The sequence below is a fragment of the Argopecten irradians genome, chromosome 14 (assembly GCF_041381155.1).
Source record: "Argopecten irradians isolate NY chromosome 14, Ai_NY, whole genome shotgun sequence".
Taxonomy (NCBI): Eukaryota; Metazoa; Mollusca; class Bivalvia; order Pectinida; family Pectinidae; genus Argopecten; species Argopecten irradians.
In genome coordinates, this window is record NC_091147.1 from 37,795,306 (window position 1) to 37,818,803 (window position 23,498).

Here is a 23,498-nt window from a genome sequence, read left to right on the forward strand (position 1 = left end):
CTGCGTCCGTGGTCCGCCGTCCGTCGTCCGTCCGTAAACAATGCTTGTTATCACTATTTCTTAAAAACTGCTGCAGGGATTTTGTTCAAACTTCACATGGAGGGTCCCCTTGGTCCATGTTTGTGCCATACAGATTTTGAGGCTGATCGGAAAAACAAGATGGCCGCCAGGCAGCCATCTTTGATTTTGGCAGTTGAAGTTTGTTATCGATATTTCTTGAGAACTACTCAAGGAATTTTGTTCAAACTTCAAATGGGAGTTACCCTTGGTCCCTAGTTGTGCCATACAGATTTTGAGGCTGATCGGAAAAACAAGATGGCCAACAGGCAGCCATCTTTGATTTTGGCAGTTGAAGTTTATAATCGATATTTCTTGAGAATTACAGTAGGGATTTTGTTCAAACTTCACATGGAGGTTACCCTTGGTCCCTAGTTGTGCCATACAGATTTTGAGGCTGATCGGAAAAACAAGATGGCCGCCAGGCAGCCATCTTTGATTTTGGCAGTTGAAGTTTGTTATCGATATTTCTTGAGAACTACAGTAGGGATTTTGTTCAAACTTCACATGGAGGTTACCCTTGGTCCCTAGTTGTGCCATACAGATTTTGAGGCCGATCGGAAAAACAAGATGGCCGCCAGGCAGCCATCTTTGATTTTGGCAGTTGAAGTTTGTTATCGATATTTCTTGAGAACTACTCAAGGAATTTTGTTTTCAAACTTCATTTGGAGGTTACCCTTGGTCCCTATTTGTGCCATACAGATTTTGAGGCTGATCGGAAAAACAAGATGGCCGCCAGGCAGCCATCTTTGATTTTGGCAGTTGAAGTTTGTTATCGATATTTCTTGAGAACTACAGTTGGGATTTTGTTCAAACTTCACATGGAGGTTACCCTTGGTCCCTATTTGTGCCATACAGATTTTGAGGCTGATCGGAAAAACAAGATTGCCGCCAGGCAGCCATCTTTGATTTCGACAGTTGAAGTTTGTTATCGATATTTCTTGAGAACTACTCAAGGAATTTTGTTCAAACTTCAAATGGAGGTTACCCTTGGTCCCTATTTGTGCCATACAGATTTTGAGGCTGATCGGAAAAACAAGATGGCCGCCAGGCAGCCATCTTTGATTTCGACAGTTGAAGTTTGTTATCGATATTTCTTGAGAACTACTCAAGGAATTTTGTTCAAACTTCAAATGGAGGTTACCCTTGGTCCCTATTTGTGCCATACAGATTTTGAGGCTGATCGGAAAAACAAGATGGCCGCCAGGCAGCCATCTTTGATTTTGGCAGTTGAAGTTTGTTATCGATATTTCTTGAGAACTACAGTAGGGATTTTGTTCAAACTTCACATGGAGGTTACCCTTGGTCCCTATTTGTGCCATACAGATTTTGAGGCTGATCGGAAAAACAAGATGGCCGCCAGGCAGCCATCTTTGATTTTGGCAGTTGAAGTTTGTTATCGATATTTCTTGAGAACTACAGTAGGGATTTTGTTCAAACTTCACATGGAGGTTACCCTTGGTCCCTATTTGTGCCATACAGATTTTGAGGCTTAAAGGAAAAACAAGATGGCTGCCAGACGGCCATCTTGGATTTTGATAGTTAAGGTTTGATATCCGCATTTCTCATAAAGTGCTGAAGGGATCTTTCTCAAATTTAATATGTAGGTTCCCCTAGGGCCCTTGTTGTGCATATTGCATTTTTGGACCAAACGGTGAACAAGATGGCCGCCAGGCCGCCATCTTGGATTTTGATAGTTAAAGTTTGTTATGGCTATTTCTCAGATTGTACTGAAGGGATCTGTCTCAAATTTCATATGTAGGTTCCCCTAGGGCTCTGGTTGTGTATATTGCATTTTGGGACCGATTGGTAAACAAGATGGCCGCCAGGCAGCCATCTTGGATTTTGTTATTCAAAGTTTGTTATCGCTATTTCTCAGAAAGTACTGAAGGGATCTGTCTCAAAATTCATATGTAGGTTCCCCTAGGGCCCTAGTTGTGCATATTGTGATTTGGGACCGATTGGTCAACAAAATTGCTGCCAGGCAGCCATCTTGGATTTCTATATTCAAAGATTGTTATCGCTATTTCTCAGAAAGTATTGAATGAATCTTTCCCAAATTTCACATGTAGGTTCCCCTAGGGCCCTAGTTGTGCATATTGTGATTTGGGATCGATTGATCAACAAGATGGCTGCCAAGGAGTCATCTTGGATTTTGAAAGTTTAAGTTTGTTACCGCTATTTCTCAAAAGGTACTGAAGCGATCTGTCTCAAATTTTATATGTAGTATGTTTGAAAAGTTTAAAAGTAGAGAAAAGATCCATCTTTCCTTTGTCAGATATAGATCATTCTTTGGTGGGCGCCAAGATCCCTCTGGGATCTCTTGTTTCTAATTGTAAGAGTCTTTGTGATAATTACAAAAAAAAAAACCAGGTGAGCGATACAGGCCCTCTGGGCCTTTTGTTGGAGTAGAATTGATCAAAATCATGGATTAAGATACAAGGCTGTCATATAAATGATGCTTTCAAAGGTTACAAAGGTAATTACGACAAAGAATCCCTGTAAATAAATTCCTAAATTTTTGCGTGCTCAGTTTTGCACATTGCATGGTAATGAGCATAGTTATTCTCCTTAGCAGATATCCACAGTGATGCCATATTTTTGGTGCGAGCTTACTCTCGTACTATTATATTCCCTGCCGTGTATGGAGTCTGGGTAAAAATAACATCACAATCGATATTGTCTCACAAGAGAGATAATTCTGCATATGTAAAAAGACTGAATTATTTTAATATGTTTTAAAAGTGTGTCAGTAATACTACACACTGGTATGTCCAAGGCTTACCTCTCATTTTGTTTCAGATCATGTTGTGCTCCCTCTATGGCATCTGTAAAGTTATGGAACAGGAAATCAAGTTCAAGACCATCGTCCAGACCTACAAAGACCTACCTCATTCACAACAACACGTATGTACCTCTTGGTTACCTGCCTCATTCACAACAACATGTATGTACCTCTTGGTTACCTACCTCATTCACAACAACATGTACATACCTCTTGGTTACCAACCTCATTCACAACAACACTATGTACCTCTTGGTTACCTACCACGTTCACAACAACATGTAATACCTCTTGGTTACCTACCACGTTCACAACAATTATGTACCTCTTGGTTACCTACCTCATTCACAACAACATTTACATACCTCTTGGTTACCTACCTCATTCAAAACAACATGTACAGACCTCTTGGTTACCTACCTCATTCACAACAACACGTACATACCTCTTGGTTACCTACCTCATTCACAACAACACACACATACCTCTTGGTTATCTACCTCATTCACAACAACACGTACATACCTCTTGGTTACCTACCTCATTCACAACAACAATTATGTACCTCTTGGTTACCTGCCTCATTCACAACAACATTTACATACCTCTTGGTTACCTACCTCATTCAAAACAACATGTACAGACCTCTTGGTTACCAACCTCATTCACAACAACACTATGTACCTCTTGGTTACCTACCACGTTCACAACAACATGTACATACCTCTTGGTTACCTACCTCATTCACAACAACAATTATGTACCTCTTGATTACCTGCCTCATTCACAACAACATTTACATACCTCTTGGTTACCTACCTCATTCAAAACAACATCTACAGACCTCTTGGTTACCTACCTCATTCACAACAACACGTACATACCTCTTGGTTACCTACCTCATTCACAACAACAATTATGTACCTCTTGGTTACTTGCCTCATTCACAACAACATTTACATACCTCTTTGTTACCTACCTCATTCAAAACAACATGTACAGACCTCTTGGTTACCTACCTCATTCACAACAACACTTACGTACCTCTTGGTTACCTACCACGTTCACAACAACATTTACATACCTCTTGGTTACCTGCCTCATTCACAACATTTACATACCTCTTGGTTACCTACCTCATTCACAACAACATTTACATACCTCTTGGTTACCTACCTCATTCACAACAACACGTACATACCTCTTGGTTACCTACCTCATTCACAACAACACGTACATACCTCTTGGTTACCTACCTCATTCACAACAACACGTATGTACCTCTTGGTTACCTACCTCATTCACAACAACATGTTCGTACATCTTGGTTAACTACCTCATTCACAACAACACGTTCGTACATCTTGGTTAACTACCTCATTCACAACAACACGTACGTACCTCTTGGTTACCTACCTCATTCACAACAAACACACACATACCTCTTGGTTACCTACCTCATTCACAACAACACATACATACCTCTTGGTTACCTACCTCATTCACAACAACACGTACATACCTCTTGGTTACCTACCTCATTCACAACAACACTTACATACCTCTTGGTTACCTACCTCATTCACAACAACACGTACATACCTCTTGGTTACCTACCTCATTCACAACAACACGTACATACCTCTTGGTTACCTACCTCATTCACAACAACATGTACATACCTCTTGGTTACCTACCTCATTCACAACAACATTTACATACCTCTTGGTTACCTACCTCATTCACAACAACATTTACATACCTCTTGGTTACCTATCACATTCACAACAACACTTACATACCTCTTGGTTACCTACCTCATTCACAACAACACATACATACCTCTTGGTTACCTACCACATTCACAACAACACTATGTACCTCTTGGTTACCTGCCTCATTCACAACAACATGTACATACCTCTTGGTTACATACCTCATTCACAACAACACTTACATACCTCTTGGTTACCTACCTCATTCACAACAACACATACATACCTCTTGGTTACCTACCTCATTCACAACAACATGTACATACCTCTTGGTTACCTACCTCATTCACAACAACACGTACATACCTCTTGGTTACCTACCTCATTCACAACAACACATACATACCTCTTGGTTACCTACCTCATTCACAACAACACAACACGTATGTACCTCTTGGTTACCTATTACATTCACAACAACATGTACATACCTCTTGGTTACCTACCTCATTCACAACAACACTTACATACCTCTTAGTTACCTACCTCATTCACAACAACATGTACATACCTCTTGGTTACCTACCTCATTCACAACAACACATACATACCTCTTGGTTACCTACCTCATTCACAACAACACGTACATACCTCTTGGTTACCTACCTCATTCACAACAACACGTATGTACCTCTTGGTTACCTATTACATTCACAACAACATGTACATACCTCTTGGTTACCTACCTCATTCACAACAACACTTACATACCTCTTGGTTACCTACCTCATTCACAACAACACTTACATACCTCTTGGTTACCTACCTCATTCACAACAACACGTATGTACCTCTTGGTTACCTATCACATTCACAACAACATGTACATACCTCTTGGTTACCTACCTCATTCACAACAACATGTACATACCTCTTGGTTACCTACCTCATTCACAACAACACGTACATACCTCTTGGTTACCTACCTCATTCACAACAACATGTACATACCTCTTGGTTACCTACCTCATTCACAACAACATGTACATACCTCTTGGTTACCTACCTCATTCACAACAACACGTATGTACCTCTCGTTTACCTACCAAGTTCACAACAACAGGTTAACTGTCATTGTAAATTGTAATAGCTTTTTCGATTAAAAACAACACGAATGATTTACTCTGCTGTTTGGTGATTTCGATTATTAGTATGTTTGAATTACTACTGATGATAGAAGGTAAGCGAAGTAACTCTTCATCAAAACTGCACAATGGCAACCAGTTTTATCGACTGAAATTTAGTAGTATTCAGAATACAATACTATTATAACTAGTCTGCCATAGTGAAGCTATTGCAGTGCTGTTTTCCATATAGTAATTGCAAAATCACTCCTATATATGGAAAAAAATGGACCTAGAAAAGTCCCTGTTCACTTCATATACAGGAATTATAACCCAATTAACATTTCGTTTGATAATTGGCCGTTTTTCACCCCTTATCCAGGGCTGGTCATTAACCATTGCCTGAATAATCTATACATGATACTAGAAAGTTTATTTTAGGTTGAATACTTGTAACAAAGTAACAAAAACTTTGATGAGCTAGTATTTCGAATAGGATTCATATTGCAAAAAGACGTTTATATACATCCCGTACTGATATTTCCAATTGGTGTTCTACAGGTCTACAAAAGTGCTCTGATAGAAGGCGACAGATCCGACTCGATCATCGGCTTCTACAATAAAGTATTTATGCACAACATGAAGTCTTTCATCCTCCAGTTTGTTTCAAGGCAAACAGTAAGTAAAAATTCCTTAATTATTTACAGTTGACCTGCGATAATTTGATGGATCGAAAAACTCACAATCTGGATGGAAATATCAAGGAACGAATTTGATGATTGACAAAATAAACAGAATCCGACAGTTTTGAAAATTCACAAGAGGGACAGTTTAGGCTGGATACGAAAGTGTGGGAATTATCAAGTGTCAATTGTATTTAGCTGTTCATTCTCAATTATCTGAATGCTATTGTAATTAATGTTGCCAGAACAATTAATAAGAGTAGGTTATGAAAGGTAATAATTGTAGGGCTGCAACGATACACCAGTACTCCGATACAATACGTATCACGATACATGCTTCGATTATTTTCGATACAATACTTATGTTTTGTGCCATCTTGCGTTTTCAACAATTTTTTTTTACATCTGGATTTTACAATGTACAACTAATGCATTAATAAATCATACCTAAAGACATTTTTTATGTTTGATGTAAACAAACATCAATATCTCAAATTACAAACAAGGTAAGACAGATATAAAATAAACAATAAATAAATTAAAGAGATAAATAACAATTTATGACTTGAGTATAAGTCTCTGTAGGCAATGTTACTGCAACAAAAAATAATAAAACTAAGTTCACATACTTGCCAACTTTTCAAAATTCTCATGGGGGAGAAACTGCGTGAACGACATTTTCCAACCAAAACATGCGCTGCGCACGCTAAAAATTTAGCGTAAATCAAGGGGAGATAATATTAATTATTATAAAGAAAAAGTTTTTGTTTCTTTTTTTCTATCTAATGCAGTGTATATGCAAATATATATAAGTTGTTTTGTACTCTCTTTTTATCTAAAAATAGTAGTCTGCCAAATATATAATTTAGAAATTAAGCAGGCGAAAACTTAAAGGGACAATTCAGGCTAAAAGAACATTAAAATTTGTACATATATCGGGAAAAACCCAGTTCTTATGGAAATTAGATCAGTTGGTTTTACTGTAATATGACAGAAAAGCCCATGGTGGTGAAATGCGTGTGGAGTGTTCAAACTCGCTCGCTGTCCACCATTACACATTGTGGTCGAACTTCTTGTATGCCGAACCCTGTCCCTTGCTCGTAGAGTAATGCTACTTTTGTCTAGAACTGCTCAAATCGCTCTGACAATAGTGTGTTTACCTTATTAGGTGAATTGGTTCGTCTAAAAAAATCATTTTATCACCTCCTCAGTGGTTATGCAGTTCATTTGTTAAACGTGCGTGACGTTGGCTCGGGTATAGATACAGCGAACATATTTTACCTGCTGAATCGTATTGATCAACGATTTATAATTACAACGGTATAGATTAAAAATACTAAACAATGACGTGGAATTTGTCAATATTTTATGTTATATGTTTCATAAGAAATGTAGAACAATACATTTATGCCATATTTCGCTTGTTGGTTATGTAAAAGAATTAGCCTGAGTGAATTGTCCCTTTAAGACAGAATAAAAAATATCATAACTTAATAAAAATTGTATCAATTTATTAAAGAATCAGAATTTATTTTCAAATATTATTTTCTTCATTAAATGTAAAATGCATATACATGTGAAGAGTTAATATGGCTGATAGTATAATATTAATGGTACAAATATTTCATTTCTTTTTTGAAAATTGTATTTAATTAAATACTGCATAAATTTTAGATCAAATTCCAGAGTAAGCTTATACAATGTATCTATTATCATATACCAATTAATGAATGTTTAGTCCTGACTTTGTGAACCGATTCACATCACAGAAAATGATGGAACAACTCCGAGTAAAAACAAGAAAACATCCGTAATTTCTTTGATCAATTTAGAATTGAATGTGTTTCTTTTAAATCATGCATTTAAAATGCTTAAAACAGCCCCAGCAACACGATTGTATGACGATTGACACCTTAACTGCTTGTCTTGATTACTTAGGGACTGCTATCGTTAGTCTTTAAATGTTACACAGGTCATACATAATTTTCATAAATTAAACAGATACTGTTCTTTTATCTCAATTACAAACAATCCACTGTCCCCATTAGATGATCAACAAGTCTGTATCAGATCAGTCCGTTCTAATCGGCATTGTTTATGTTTTCTCTGTCCAAAATTCCCCCGTCTAAATCACTGTCGTTTGTGTGGTTAACTTCAAAGAACTTGAATGGGAAGCCATAAAACGTTTACGTAACCATGACTGACCTTCCCCTCAACAGCTGACTGCTTTGCCTACCGATAACAGAGCCTAATTGGATTAAAATTAATGTGTTTATTAGCCGGGGTAGTGTCATACCTACAGTCAATGAAGTGTCAGGTATCGTTAGGGTCCAGTGAACAGGTCATTAGCGGACACCTAACTGTACATGTGCATACCGGACAAGTGTTATCTCTGGCTCTGCCAGGGTGAAAGGGGCTCCATACAGGGTTTTGATAGATGGGCTTTCAAAATCGGGAGATTACTGTCTTTTTGAACAATACGATCGGGAAACGGGATAGGGAGTCTGAAATCGGGAATTTCCCGACATAATCGGGAAAAATAATAAAACTAGGTTCATATATTTGTACAGTTTGAAATATTTTTTAAGTAATAATGTACTTCTTTAGATTGATTGAACATGGTTCAAAATTATAAATAATTATCATTCTATTATAGACTTGTTTTCATGGCAACTAACTATAGGCCTAAAGTACTAATAAAATATTTTTGACCTACTTATTAAATTATTACATATTTTAAGAGAAAACAAAATTATCTATGCCCATAAAATTTCTGGACATTTTTTATAATTGTACAATTTATTGACATTTAATTTAAATCCGGATTAGTATATATGATTGATAAGATTTAATTTAAATCCAGATTTGTTATACCTATCTGACTCCTTTTATTACGATTACAAAAGAGAGTGCAGGCATATTTAACACTGAAAATGTGAGTAAATCATTAACAGTTGTGAAAAGTGGTTGCTATTGACGTGATTCTTACTAGATTGTTATAATATTTAATAATTAATTTTTCTTTGTTTTCATACCAATTCTGGCTTTCTGATTGGCCAATATTGTTTTTGCATACCGCTATGAAAAAAAATCCGAGAATGGTGCGAAACCCCGACGTTACCGTGACGTCACCATAGAGACATTGACGTTGCGTAATGATTCGGAAAAAAGAATCCCTTGAAAAACCACTATAATGTTACATTTAAACATACTTCATTTTATCAAATAGAGTACAAAATTAATTATAAGTATTGATGTCACTATTTTTTAATTTTATCGGGTTATGAAAAAAACAAAATGTTTGCAAACTTTTGTGAGAATCCGCTACGCGGATTCACACAGTTTGCAAACAATTTTTTTTTTCATACCCCGATAAAATTGAAAAATAGTGACATCAATGCTTAATTGTAAAGGCTTTAAATGTTGGTAGCTTGTTTTCCAAATCGGCCTCGGCCGGCTGGTTGACTTCTGCAACAGACACACATTATAGTGACACTAATATTTATAATTAGCTCACTACCAGACTTAAAAGGCTCAGACTGTTAATCAAAACAAGTGTGGAAATGGTCAGGGAGTGTTTACACCTCTTTTGGGTCTGATCTCAGTGTCTGATAATCTTGATATGGCTAAGATTTATTGCTTCAAATGTGAGTCTAAAGACTGCATCGTATCGAACCGAAACGGCAAGGCTGTATCGTAAAATTGTATCGACATAAAAATATCGCGATTCAATGTGTATCGCGATGAATCGTTTCGGCCAAAAATAATTTATTTTTGAAATGGGAGATAACTCATATTTATTTTATAATGTTATTAACCCATATTATGTTATTCTGTATTTGCATATTACAGAGTAATCTGCCCTTGCGGGTAAGTATTGATTGTGACCTCATGTGTTTGCGAGCGTAACGTCATACTTTTCAGAGAAAACGACATAAATTGCGCTCACAAAATAATGACGTTAGAATCAATACCTACCCGCAAGGGAGCTAACTCTGTAATATGCAAAGACGGAATATACTGGTGCATAACACTTAAAACATCTAAGATATACAATAATTTGAATTAAAGAAAATTACTCCTTTATACTGTTGGTTCACTGGATATCTTTCTAAAAAAAAAGTTAAATATATGAGAGCTTTCTGTAAATGGAATCCGATCATAAAATCATTAATTAATAGATTGTCACAAAATGATCATCAATATTGTGTTTTACAACCGATTCCCAACACTGCTGATCGATAATAAAAAAAATAAGGGTCTGTATTTAATTCCGATGACTGAAGGATCATAACGTACACAGACCAGAAAGATCGACGTTAATTTAATAATTCTGGCGCAAATTAAAGAAGCTGACTCTTATTAATGATACTTAAACATTTTAGGATAGCAATATATTAGCGGTATGTTGGTCTTTACCTTATAAGCTTATTCAGCCCGGTATGTTGGTCTTTGCCTTATAAGCTTATTCACCCTGGTATGTTGGTCTTTACCTTATAAGCTTATTCACCCCGGTATGTTGGTCTTTACCTTATAAGCTTATTCACCCCATCACCCCGGTATGTTGGTCTTTGCCTTATAAGCTTATTCACCCCGGTATGTTGATCTTTACCTTATAAGCTTATTCACCCCGGTATGTTGGTCTTTACCTTATAAGCTTATTCACCCCGGTATGTTGGTCTTTACCTTATAAGCTTATTCACCCCGGTATGTTGGTCTTTACCTTATAAGCTTATTCACCCCGGTATGTTGGTCTTTACCTTATAAGTTTATTCACCCCAGTATGTTGGTCTTTACCTTATAAGCTTATTCACCCCGGTATGTTGGTCTTTACCTTATAAGCTTATTCACCCCGGTATGTTGGTCTTTACCTTATAAGCTTATTCACCCCGGTATGTTGGTCTTTACCTTATAAGCTTATTCACCCCGGTATGTTGGTCTTTACCTTATAAGCTTATCCACCCCTGAAGAGACTTTTGAACTCTTCTGATTCAAAGACTGAAATAGTTCATTATTGATTTTCAGGGGTGAACAAGTCAAAAGCAGTTCTTTTATAAGTAATAATGTATATTTTCCAGGTTTCTCAACTATCACCAGCAGTAGGCACTTCCCCATTGAGCTCACCCGTATATGCGTAAGTACAGGAGATATTCCCTATCAAGTACACATTGTAGGTGCAGTGGTGAAACCTTATCAATAGCCTGTGTTTTTAATGCTGTGAAGCAGCAATCATAGGTACGCTAAGCAAGCCTGAAATAATAAAAAACACATGTATAATTATTGTCACAACGACAATCGATGTGTACAATTACGCAATCAGTGATATTTTCCGATGTTTACTTCGTTGGTTCAGAATTGATACGTAAGTATTTGCAGACACAAATTCAATCATGTTTGGTTATTGCATTTGATATCGATTGTTTAGCTTTTTCTCAAATCTAATGTAAACAAGAATCTAAAATTTGAATATTTTTTGTTATTAAACAGTTAAAATCGATTTACAACTTTGAAAATAATTACTTTTTGTTCGTTTTAAGTATAATAAGTTAGGTATTTATCAAGTAAACAAAACAATATCTATTTTGCCTGTTCACTTGTATGTGGGGGGTCAAACAGAGGTACAAAATGCCATCTCCACCTATTCCAATACTATTCCAATACTCTTTCTTCTGGAAAACGACATTCAAATAAGCGGAATCCTCTGTATTGTAGCGTGCCTAGCAGACGAGGTTTCTATGTCTCTCCACTCCGAGACTCGCCATTTAAACCGCCTCCATCCCCAAGCCATCTTACGCCTAGGAGCAGACAACTCTACAGCTTTGGTGAACGAATTGGGGTAAGAACAGGGATGGATCAGGGGTGTGGGATTGTTAAAATCCCTCAAAATTCCAGCAAAGTCACCCAACATATATGACGGCTAAGAGCCTCTATCATTTCTATTTAATGCATCAATTTTTAGCTCGCCTATTCGAAGAATAGGGGGAGCTAATATTGTCACCCGGCGTCGGCGTCGGCGTCAGCGTTGGCGTCCCATTTCACGTTAAAGTTTTTGAGCAAGTTTCTGTTTCGTCAATTGTTTAAGCTTAAGTCATCATAAATGTTTATGATTTTATTTTCCTAATGTGTATGGATGCTGAACGTGATAATACAACAAATTTGGGGCCCTTTAGGGGGTTTTTGAGTCTGTTAATTTGTCATATTTCCATGTTTAAATAGTAAATACTTGAACATCAACTTCTTCTGAATAGGCGAGCTTTGCTGTTCTCCAACAGCTCTTGTAAAATGTCCTGCATTCTTTGATCGTCCTTTGTGCCTACAAGGGTGAATAACTTGAATGTGTTTTAATTACAGTCGTCGGAGAAACTACAGAGGATCAATGAGACCATGGTGAAAGCTCGAAACGGAAGCGTAACTCCTCGTAGCCAGAAAAGACTCATGTTTGACCAGATGGACGAGCCTGATGGACAAAGGTCAGTGTGTGTCAGGTTAAACACCAACTTACCATTACAACAGGGATGGGTATGTTTAAGAAAAATTACTTCATACAGTGGCCTAATGGTTAAGATGTCCCGATATATTACCACAAGCCCTCCACCTGCGGGTTATGAGTTCATATCCAATGTCGGGCAGTTGCAAGGTGCTGACCACTGGTGGATGTAATTTCTCTGGGTACTCTGATTTCATCCATGGTCCTTGCATGACCTTGACTGTTAATAAGACGTAAACTAAACCAATAATCTGAAGTGAAATTGAAGCAAGATAAGTAATGATTTTGCAGCTGCCTAAAAGTAGCAATAAAATGATGAACTTATAAATGTGTTATCTTTTTCAGCATGGCTTTACCAGATGATTGCGCGGTGATAAAGAAAAAGAAAGTGTCTGTTAAAGGATCAGAAATAGCCACTGTGACACACGAACCCAAGTTTATAAGGTGAGTGAATGTTGTGTCGATATAAGGATCAGAAATAGCCACTGTGACACACGAACCAAAGTTTATAAGGTGAGTGAATGTTGTGTCGATATAAAGATCAGAAATAGCCACTGTGAAACTTTTTATTCAAATTATTGCATATTGTTTGTAAGGCATGTAGTGTAAGGCATGTAGATCATGCAACGTTCGTCATTGTGCATGGCAGGTGTGCGTGAACTTTTAATTCACACGACTTCTTCTCAATATCGGAAAGTCCCAGGATACTGATATTTGGCCTGCGGCATGCTGGAATAAAGGACTACCAAGTTTTTTCAAATAAATACATTTATCTACATTTAAGGTCACAGGGGTGAAAAAAGGCTAAAATCATTAAAGACATGCTGACATAAAGGGCTTCATAGTTTTTCAAATTAATGAACTTGACCGCCATTCAAGGTCACAGGGGGTCAAAAATGTTAAAACTAAACAAGATCTTCACGTTGTGAATAACTTAAAGAGACAATTGAGTCTAAGTGTACACTTATATTTTCACATATTTTGGAAACAAACCAGTTCTAATAGAAATTAAGGTCTTTGGATTTACTGTGATATGCCAGAAAAGCCCACTATAGTCAATGTAGTGACATGTATGAGAAATGTTCAAACTCGCTTACTGTCGGCCATTACACATTAGTGTTCGGATGTCTTGTATGCCAAACATTGGCCATTGCCAGTGTAGTAAAGATTTTTTTTGTCAAGAACTACTCATATCGCTCTTACAGTAGCGCGTTTACCTTGTAAGATGCATAACATTGTTTAAAATAATTTCATATTGCATTTGTTTATCCTGCGTGACTTTGGCTCAGGACATATTTGGACATATTTTGCTTAGTTGTTATGTAAGAGAATTAGCTTTCCTGAATTGTCCCTAGTTTAAGAGGTCGAGATAACAAACATTGGGCCTGTGACATGCTGGGATGAAGGGCAACCAAGTGTGTTGAAATGAATGACCTTGACCTCCTTTCAAGGTCACAGGGGTAATATAGTCTAGTATCTTTAAACAACTTCTTGTGAATAACTAAGAGGTCTAGAGACCTGAGATATGGCCTGTGACATGCTGGGACGAAGAGCTACCAAGTTTGTTCAAATGAAGGACCTCAACTGCCATTCTAGGTCACAGGGGTCAAATAGGCAAGGGGTCAAGATATTTTAAGATCGGATGACTCTAAACTCCTGTTGAGTCAAAGTCAATTCCTGGTCCCTAGAACGGATATTCAGCCGAAAAAATAGTCGCTATCTCGAATTTAACTTAATTCAGTCAAAATTTTAAATTAAAAAAAATCAATTACGTAAATATAACATGGATACAAACAGTAGAAATTCACCTGTGGTTTGTCATAACATGTGAATGGTTTACCTGCACATATCGCGATCGGTAAATGCAGGCCTGGGAACATACAACAACAATGACTGCTAATTATTAACTGTTTAATAACTGGCTTTCTGATTAGTGTTACTCTACAATTTTGACTTACCTGTACATAGACACGACGTACATAGACACGACACCTGTTTACACAATCACACAGTATTTTGGACCAGTCTGGTCTAAATAACATGATGTGTGAGATTAAAATAGTAGCGTCGAATATCTCCTACAATGCACTTCGGGCATTAGAAAATTTAAACAAAAATGGTGAGTGAAAAATTGTGCAAAAAAACACAAACTTTTTCCGCTAGGAAACGTCTGAAAAATGAATATGACAAAGTTCAGTTTTGCATAGATTGGGAAAATATGACTAATAATCATATGTTAACGACCATCAACTTGAAAATCTGCCTTGTCACTGGCATCCGAAATATGTGCTGTTGTCTCTCTCCTACACAAGCCTCGTTTTCGATCCGACTCATTTATGTTCCACAAATAAATAATCACGTCTTTTCTTAAATAGTTTTCCGATTGGTTTACATAAGCGATTTTTGTATTGAAAACACTAAAAAAAACCATCTGAAAATCATATTTAACATACAAAACAACTTATTTTGGGTTCATGTCCCTTTAAGGAAAAGTTAGCTTGTTTCCTTTGCTGCAACATCAATTATCAAATAATGATAACTACATTTTTTGTTGTTGTTTTTATTATGGCTTATTGTCTGAAGACTTACAAATTTACTTTCATCACACGCCTTAAACTCTCAGTACTTTCAGTACTTTGATTCTCCGGTACTCCTGCTTTCGTCATCCTAGCACATACTTAAATGACCCTGGCTGCTAATAGCACATTCAGCCAAACATTAAAGCAAACTCTAAAATACTGAACAAAACTTTGTTGATTCTTATTTAAATCAAGAAACTTTTTCCAAATCCAGAAGTGTATACAATGAACGCATGATAATCTGGACGACCAATGTATGGAAAACTCATGGTCCGGATGGAATTATCAGGGACCGGATTGATTATTAGCTAAGCAAATGGAATTCAGTAATACTGAAAATTAGCAATCTGGATGGTTTGGGATTGTTTTTAGCTCACCTGGCCCGAAGGGCCAGTGAGCTTATGTCATGGCGCGGCGTCCGTCGTCGTCCGTCCGTCCGTCCGTCCGTCCGTCCGTCCGTCGTCCGTCTGTCCGTCAACATTTCCTTTAAATCGCTACTAGTCATAGAGTTCTGCATGGATTGTAACCAAATTTGGCCACAAACATCCTTGGGGGAGGGGGAACAGAACTTGTATAAATTTTGGCTCTGACACCCCGGGGGCAGGAGGGGCGGGGCCCAATAGGGGAAATATAGGTAAATCCTTTAAATCGCTACTTGTCATAGAGTTCTGAATGGAATGTAACAAAATTTGGCCACAAACATCCTTGGGGGAAGGGGAACAGAACTTGTATAAATTTTGGCTCTGACCCCCGGGGGAAGGAGGGGCGGAGCCCAATAGGGGAAATAGAGGTAAATCCTTTTAAATCGCTACTAGTCATAGAGTTCTACATGGATTGTAACTAAATTTTGCCACAAACATCCTTGGGGGAAGGGGAACAGAACTTGTATAAATTTTGGCTCTGACCCCCCGGGGGCAGGAGGGGCGGGGCCCAATAGGGGAAATAGAGGTAAATCCTTTAAATCGCTACTTGTCATAGAGTTCTACATGGATTGTAACCAAATTTGGCCACAAACATCCGTTGGGGAAGGGGAATAGAACTTGTATAAATTTTGGCTCTGACCCCCGGGGGCTGGAGGGGCGGGGCCCAATAGGGGAAATATAGGTAAATCCTTTAAATCGCTACTTGTCATAGAGTTCTGAATGGAATGTAACAAAATTTGGCCACAAACATCCTTGGGGGAAGGGGAACAGAACTTGTATAAATTTTGGCTCTTGCCCCCCGGGGGCTGGAGGGATGGGGCCCAATAGGGGAAATAGAGGTAAATCCTTTAATTCGCTATTAGTCATAGAGTTCTACATCGATTGTAACTAAATTTTGCCACAAACATCCTTGGGGGAAGGGGAACAGAACTTGTATACATTTTGGCTCTGGCCCCCCGGGGGCTGGAGGGGTGGGGCCCATTAGGGGAAATAGAGGTAAATCCTTTAATTCGCTACTAGTCATAGAGTTCTGCATGGATTGTAACCAAATTTGGCCAGAAATATCCTTGGGAGAATAAGAACTGAGTTTGTAAAAAATTTGGCTCTGGTCCCGGGGGCAGGAGGGGCGGGGCCCAATAGGGGAATTATAGGTAAATTCTATTAATTGCTACTTAATTGTCCAAGAGTTTTGTTTGGATTGTAACTAAATTTGGCCACAAACATCCTTGGGGGGTAGGAGAACAGAAATTGTATAAATTTTGGCTCTGACCCCCAGGGGGCAGGGGGGCAGGGCCCAATAGGGGAAATAGAGGTAAATTCTATCAATCGCTACTTGTCCTAGAGTTCTACATGGATTGTAACCAAATTTGGCCACAAACATCCGTGGGGGTAGGGGAACAGAACTTGTATAAATTTTGGCTCTGACCCCCCGGGGGCAGGAGGGGCGGGGCCCAATAGGGGAAATAGAGGTAAATCCTTTAAATCACTTCTTCTCATAGAGTTCTGCATGGATTGTAACCAAATTTGGCCAGAAACATCCTTGGGGGAAGGGGAACAGAACTTGTATAAATTTTGGCTCTGGTCCCCTGGGGGCAGGAGGGGTGGGGCCCAATAGGGGAAATAGAGGTAAATCCTATAATTCGCTACTAGTCATAGAGTTCTGCATGGAATGTAACCAAATTTGGCCAGAAATATCCTTGGGAGAATAAGAACTGAGTTTGTAAAAATTTTGGCTCTGGTCCCCGGGGCAGGAGGGGCAGGGCCCAATAGGGGAATTATAGGTAAATTCTTTAAATTGCTACTTAATTGTCCAAGAGTTTTGTATGGATTGTAACTAAATTTGGCCACAAACATCCTTGGGGGTAGGAGAACAGAACTTGTATAAATTTTGGCTCTGATCCCCCGGGGGCTGGAGGGGTGGGGCCCAATAGGGGATATAGAGGTAAATCCTTTAAATCACTTCTTCTCATAAAGTTCTGCATGGATTGTAACCAAATTTGGCCAGAAATATCCTTGGGGGAAGGGGAACAGAACTTGTATAAATTTTGGCTCTGATCCCCCGGGGGTAGGAGAGGTGGGGCCCAATAGGGGAAATAGAGGTAAATATTAAAATTCCTTCAGAAAAGAAACAACAGGCCTCAAAGTTGAGAGAAATTTACTCGCATATGCGAGTAAATATTCCTAAAGGCGAGTTAAAATTAACAATGTATCGCCAAACGGCGAGTAAAAAATTCCTTAATATTTCCGGATTTATTTTATGTGTTCGGTTCTTTTAATAGTTACACATATCTAATCTGTGTAAGAAAAGCGCTTAAGAGCATAATCACTGCCTGCTGTAAAGCGTCTTGATGACCCTACCTCATGTATCAGTAGCAATATGGCGGCAAAAAGGCCGGGGCAAATCCCCCTGACTTGTTTTGGCTTTAAAAAGTCAAAACAAACAGAGAACAATGGCAGTTTTGACTCTGGATTCATGTGAAAAAAGGGACTGAAGCCAATACATCAACAGGAAGCAAACGCTTCGACATGGCTGAACGAATGTTGTGGCCAAGACATGACGAAGGTACGATGTTCTGAAAGATGTGTAAACAGGTTATTAATTGATCAATGGCCGGCAAAAACAGACTTTGTGTCCAACTACTGATTGTTACGAAAGAGACAGACGCTTGTGTGACACAGAAAGACAGTAAGACATTCATGATATTGTTATCGCTGCAAGTTCAAACGAAAGTACAGTCGGACACAACTTTCAAACAAAGCAAACAATGTGTTGCAAAAACATTGCAAGATATGCACATAAAGTTCGTCAATGCATACATGTATAGAATCGCCAAGCCACAACTAAATTCCAAGCCGCTGGTAGACATATGCAACGAAAAACGGACTCTTGGAAGCTTGTACATTACTGCCTGAGATATTAGGCCCAATTTATTCAATTTTAAATAAAATATAATAACCCTAATCGGCGCGATATGAATTAGTAACTGAATAAATTTGAGATATATTGATAATTACTATACATTTATATATAAATTACTTATATTACCGTATATAAAGTTTAAACAGATTGAAAAAATGGTTTTAAAACAAAAAGGAAGCTGAAGTACAGAGGCTGTTTAGTGGGACATTGCAGTTGTTGAATAAAAAGAGTTTTGACCAACACAAAATTATGTTTTTCATGTTTTTAATACTTGTACATGTGTATCTGCTTGCTCAATAGTGTAAGGTGTCTCAATAAAGCTCTTAACACATCAAATCAATATATGAATCTTATAAATTTCTCTTGACAACATTTGGCGAGTAAAATTTAGAGGTCACTCGCCAATTGGCTAGTCATTCCCAAGTGCTACTTTGAGGCCTGAACAATGAACCTGTATTCAGAAAATTATTTGGCATTACAAACCAGGTGAGCGATACAGGCCCTCTGGGCCTCTTGTTGTTTTTGTTTGAATTATCGAGGGGCTACGATGAATTCTTCGACTTTGCTTATATGCTAACTCTATTTTCATGCCATGAGACTGTTATTGTAATATACCTAAAGGAATTAAGTTTATACCATAATTATCATTTAGTGTCGCTTTTCAATATTTTTTTTCTTTTAACAAGTTTATTCACTTTTCCATATGATCATTACCGAGTATGTTTCAATTAGAAAAAAACAACTTATCATTCAAAACCTTCAAAACCCCATCAAAACATAGAAAAAATTTTGGACTGTACTTGCTTATTTTACCTTAACCTATGTTTAAACAGCTGTACCATTGCTGGTGTTAATTAGGCCCTAAATGACCCTGGCTGTCGATGGGCTGTATCCTGTCAAGTCTAGTAAAGATTTCTTGTGAAGGCATTGTTCATCTTATAAAAATTTACAATTTATGACCGTCCTAATGTGAACCTAGTTGTTAATAGGACGTTGACTAATCAAACAAATAAATAAATCCAATTTATGTGTTAATGCTCTTGTATGGGTGTTCCAAATTTCGAATAAGATAAGTTTTGTAACATGATTTATTAAGAAAAATTACAGAGGAATATTTCCACTGTTTCAGGGACCATAAAAAAGCACAGAACAAAGAAGATGGAGCCACAAGATAACCTTTCCTGCTTTAGAGAAACTATAATCTCTGATAAAGTGTAGCTGGTTGATTTCGAGGGGATGATATTTTCACGATTTCCCAGGACATTGATATTGACGTGAAAACTTGATCTGTGAAATATTGAGAAATGGTTGATTCATATATATATACCCATAAAGCCAGATTCAGAAAAAAATGTTTAAACTGCTAAAATTTCATTTTCTCATTTTTTATTCAAATCGTGAAAATTTTAACTCACAAAAATAACCTGCTATACGACATTACTCACCAGCTCATTACAAACTACTACAATATATATATAAAGACACGGATATGGACTCCAGTATTTTACCTTATTTTTTCTCTTGGTGGGTGGGGGTGTCTTATTTGAGGACAAATACGCTACAGGTTGAAATATATTAATCTAGACTTGGATTCTGCGAATATCAGGGCTTGGAATAGGAAGAGTTAAAACAATGAAATACATATTGGTAATACACAATATACGATATTTATTGACAATACATTGGAGCTTGAAAAAAGTTTTATATTTTGAAGTTTCAATATGGTTTTTTCTGTTGACATGATTTTTGATAGGATAGCTACAAATATCATGCCTGCATGGTAAGGTCTGTTGTATTCATGGTAACAAAATTCCAGTCCAATGTGTCTCAGTGACACATGCTTGATACTTCCTTTTGTTTGATTATAAGATAAAATTCGTGTACTTGAACGATGTTTAATAATGAGTTTGGACAGGAATATTCTATTTTGATAATGAAAACATTGGGTTAAGTTGTTAAAACGATACAGAGTGAAAATTGGAAGCTGCTAAAAACCAGTTTGTACCAGTATATCAGTGTGACGAGCCCTTGAAAATATAGTGTGGGCTATCTATGGTTGAATCTTGTTGTCGGTTGTAACTGTAACACGTTATTCCAGTGAGATGTGTACTGTATCATTAAAAGTAGCCATGTCATATTTATCAACGGTAATACATCCATAGAGTGTTAGAGAAAATCATTTAAATCTTCATTTTCAAATCCAAATCATCATTAACAGGCATATTAATCCTAAACAATCTCATTTGAAAGTTTTGAGCAATTAAATTCTAACAAATTATTTGTTAATGTCCGCTTGGTGTTTCTGTCGATATTTATTTGATTATGACAGCCATGGACCTAAATCACTGTTAACTCACCATTGTTAACATCATACCATTAGTCTGGATGTGTCAAGCTTATTTTCATTATCATTTTCATCAGCATATATTTAAGGCTCACTACCTTTACGACAAACATTTCTTAAAAACAATTATAAAGTATGAGCGTTTATGATTATAGAACACCAAACAAATACAAGATTTCCTGTGTAATCTATGTTACCAGAGAAGATCCATTTTGCTGTTTGTTGTCTGGCGCAGTGATAGTCAACTTACATGGTAGCAGGAAAAATACATGTTATGAAAAAAGACATTTTATTTATTTTAACTGAGTTATTCAGAAGGTGACGATATGGGTATAATTAATTGGAAGCTAATAAATTTTGCAACAAAATTATCAATCTCGTTTTATATTCCGATTTTAGAAATCAACAGCCATTTCGGAAAGGTAGTTGGCCTTTAAAGTGAATATTCGGGCAAAGAAAACCAGTCTAAATGTGTTCATTGGCCTTCCAAAAGTTCTCACATATTAATACGACGGTCAAGTTCTGCTTAGTTTCCCAGTTCTGACCATTAAAGTAAAGAAAAGTTGAAAGCATTGAAAGCGAGGCTGCGTGGAAATGTAACCACGGACATAGTGAGCCGGGAGGACGTTTTAGAATTCCCAAACTTTAAATCAATTTCTTTGTACCCAGACAGATTTTGACGAGAGATTTTATTTTTCCATTTCATAAGAAATTATACTGGATACATTCACACCATTTTTACCGACTTTAGCCATCCTTGTCCGACTGTTCACTTTAAGTTTATGTATTTCTGTTTTAGTGACTAATTTCTTTATTAGGTATCATGTGACATTAAGAAGTTCATTGTCATGTCTGTCTTCCATATTCTTGTCAAAATTCTTGCTACAGATCTTTTCCTATATGTAATACTGAAAATTAGTGAAATTAACGTATTCGACCCAATAAGCGCCCAGGGCGCTTAAAAAAATTAATAAAAATGAAAAGATGGTAATAAGTCGAAATTATTGCAAATTTATACCGTTTTATGTAATTTTGGTCCTTACTTATATGCATGGGCGATTGAAATCGAGGCCTCAAAAAGGGGGAGGGGTGCTTATAGGGACATGGGCGCTTATTGGGTCGAATACGGTATTATTTTTTGTGCGTCTCCTTTAGCTTATAATTGTCCCTTATACAGGATTATAAACTAATCCTATTACCAAAGACACCATTAATCATTCACCCCCTGGAAACATATTTGGACTCTTCTAATTCAAAGACAGGAACAGTTCATTATGAAATTTCAGGGCTGAGTGGGTTAAGAGATTTAAGTTGTTCCTTATCATGTAAATGTTATATCTACAGCTGTCAGTATTTGATTTTATATTGATTGAAATCCTAAGCTGCTACGAATGTTTCTTCCTATGTGAAATGAATCCGAGTGAGAGATGTGAACGACTTCTAGTGAATTTTTTCGAAATTTGATCACTTTTAGAAATCATTTTTATTTTATGGTTTATGTTAAGGGCAGCTTTGTTTTCTGATGTTAGTCAATCATGTATGAAGAAATCTATCCATTTGTTAAATAGATTTTCTGATGTAAGTTTGTACTCTGATTCTGAATCATTCTCCATACTCAAGGGATTACTATCACTGTTGTAATTTGAAATATTCCAGGGGTGGATATAACGATAATGATAGTAACCCCTGGAGTGACGAGGATGTGAATCTCGTACAGTATTTCATACTAAAGATATCTCTCCACTCTAGATTCCAAATATTATGACCAGTACATCCATATTTTGTTATGGCCAAAAAATTTTGAGCATTTACACTGCAAAAACTCACAATGATTTCACTGTGAATTTGTTTTAATGATCTATCGGATTCTCGCTATCATTTTATTATCTGAAATTTTTGGAAAAAGAGTTCTTCAAAATGTTGCAGCCGTACAGTCAGTATATTGCAAATAGAATTTAGTGATTTTTAAACACCAAGAATTCATTTAACCAATGAATGCGTGTAAACTCTGTCTTTTGGCGAGGATTCAGTTACATTAACATTGATAATGTATTTATTATAAATTGGACGTGTGACTACAGTTAGTCGATATTATCAATTACTTTGTTATTTAGTGGATAGGAATAATCATTTCGGTGGAAAAAATGTTCCAATGTGTTCTAATTTTTATTTTGTTACTGAATTTTATCTTACTTTGACGGCGACTGGTTTTATTTTAGTTGTTTATGTGATCTCAGTTATTTAATACACATAGACTTTATAACGTCATACAACGTTATCTTGATTTAGCGATGTTAACTTGAATTAGCAATATTGTCTTGATTTAGCAATGTTATCTTGATGTAGCAATGCTATCTTGATTTAGCAATGCTATCTTGATTT

At 37.0% G+C, this 23,498-nt stretch overlaps 1 protein-coding gene across 1 annotated transcript in view; it reads left to right on the forward strand.

The window, feature by feature from the left end:
* LOC138307188 (retinoblastoma-associated protein-like) overlaps nt 1-23,498 on the forward strand; it is a 41,014-nt gene extending 17,516 nt beyond the window's left edge. Inside the window, exons 18-24 of the mRNA XM_069247821.1 lie at nt 2,860-2,964; nt 6,243-6,359; nt 11,443-11,498; nt 12,077-12,200; nt 12,716-12,834; nt 13,197-13,295; nt 19,902-23,498. Coding sequence (XP_069103922.1) covers nt 2,860-2,964; nt 6,243-6,359; nt 11,443-11,498; nt 12,077-12,200; nt 12,716-12,834; nt 13,197-13,295; nt 19,902-19,947 — 666 coding nt within the window. The 3' untranslated portion in view covers nt 19,948-23,498. The remainder of the gene's footprint in view (nt 1-2,859; nt 2,965-6,242; nt 6,360-11,442; nt 11,499-12,076; nt 12,201-12,715; nt 12,835-13,196; nt 13,296-19,901) is intronic.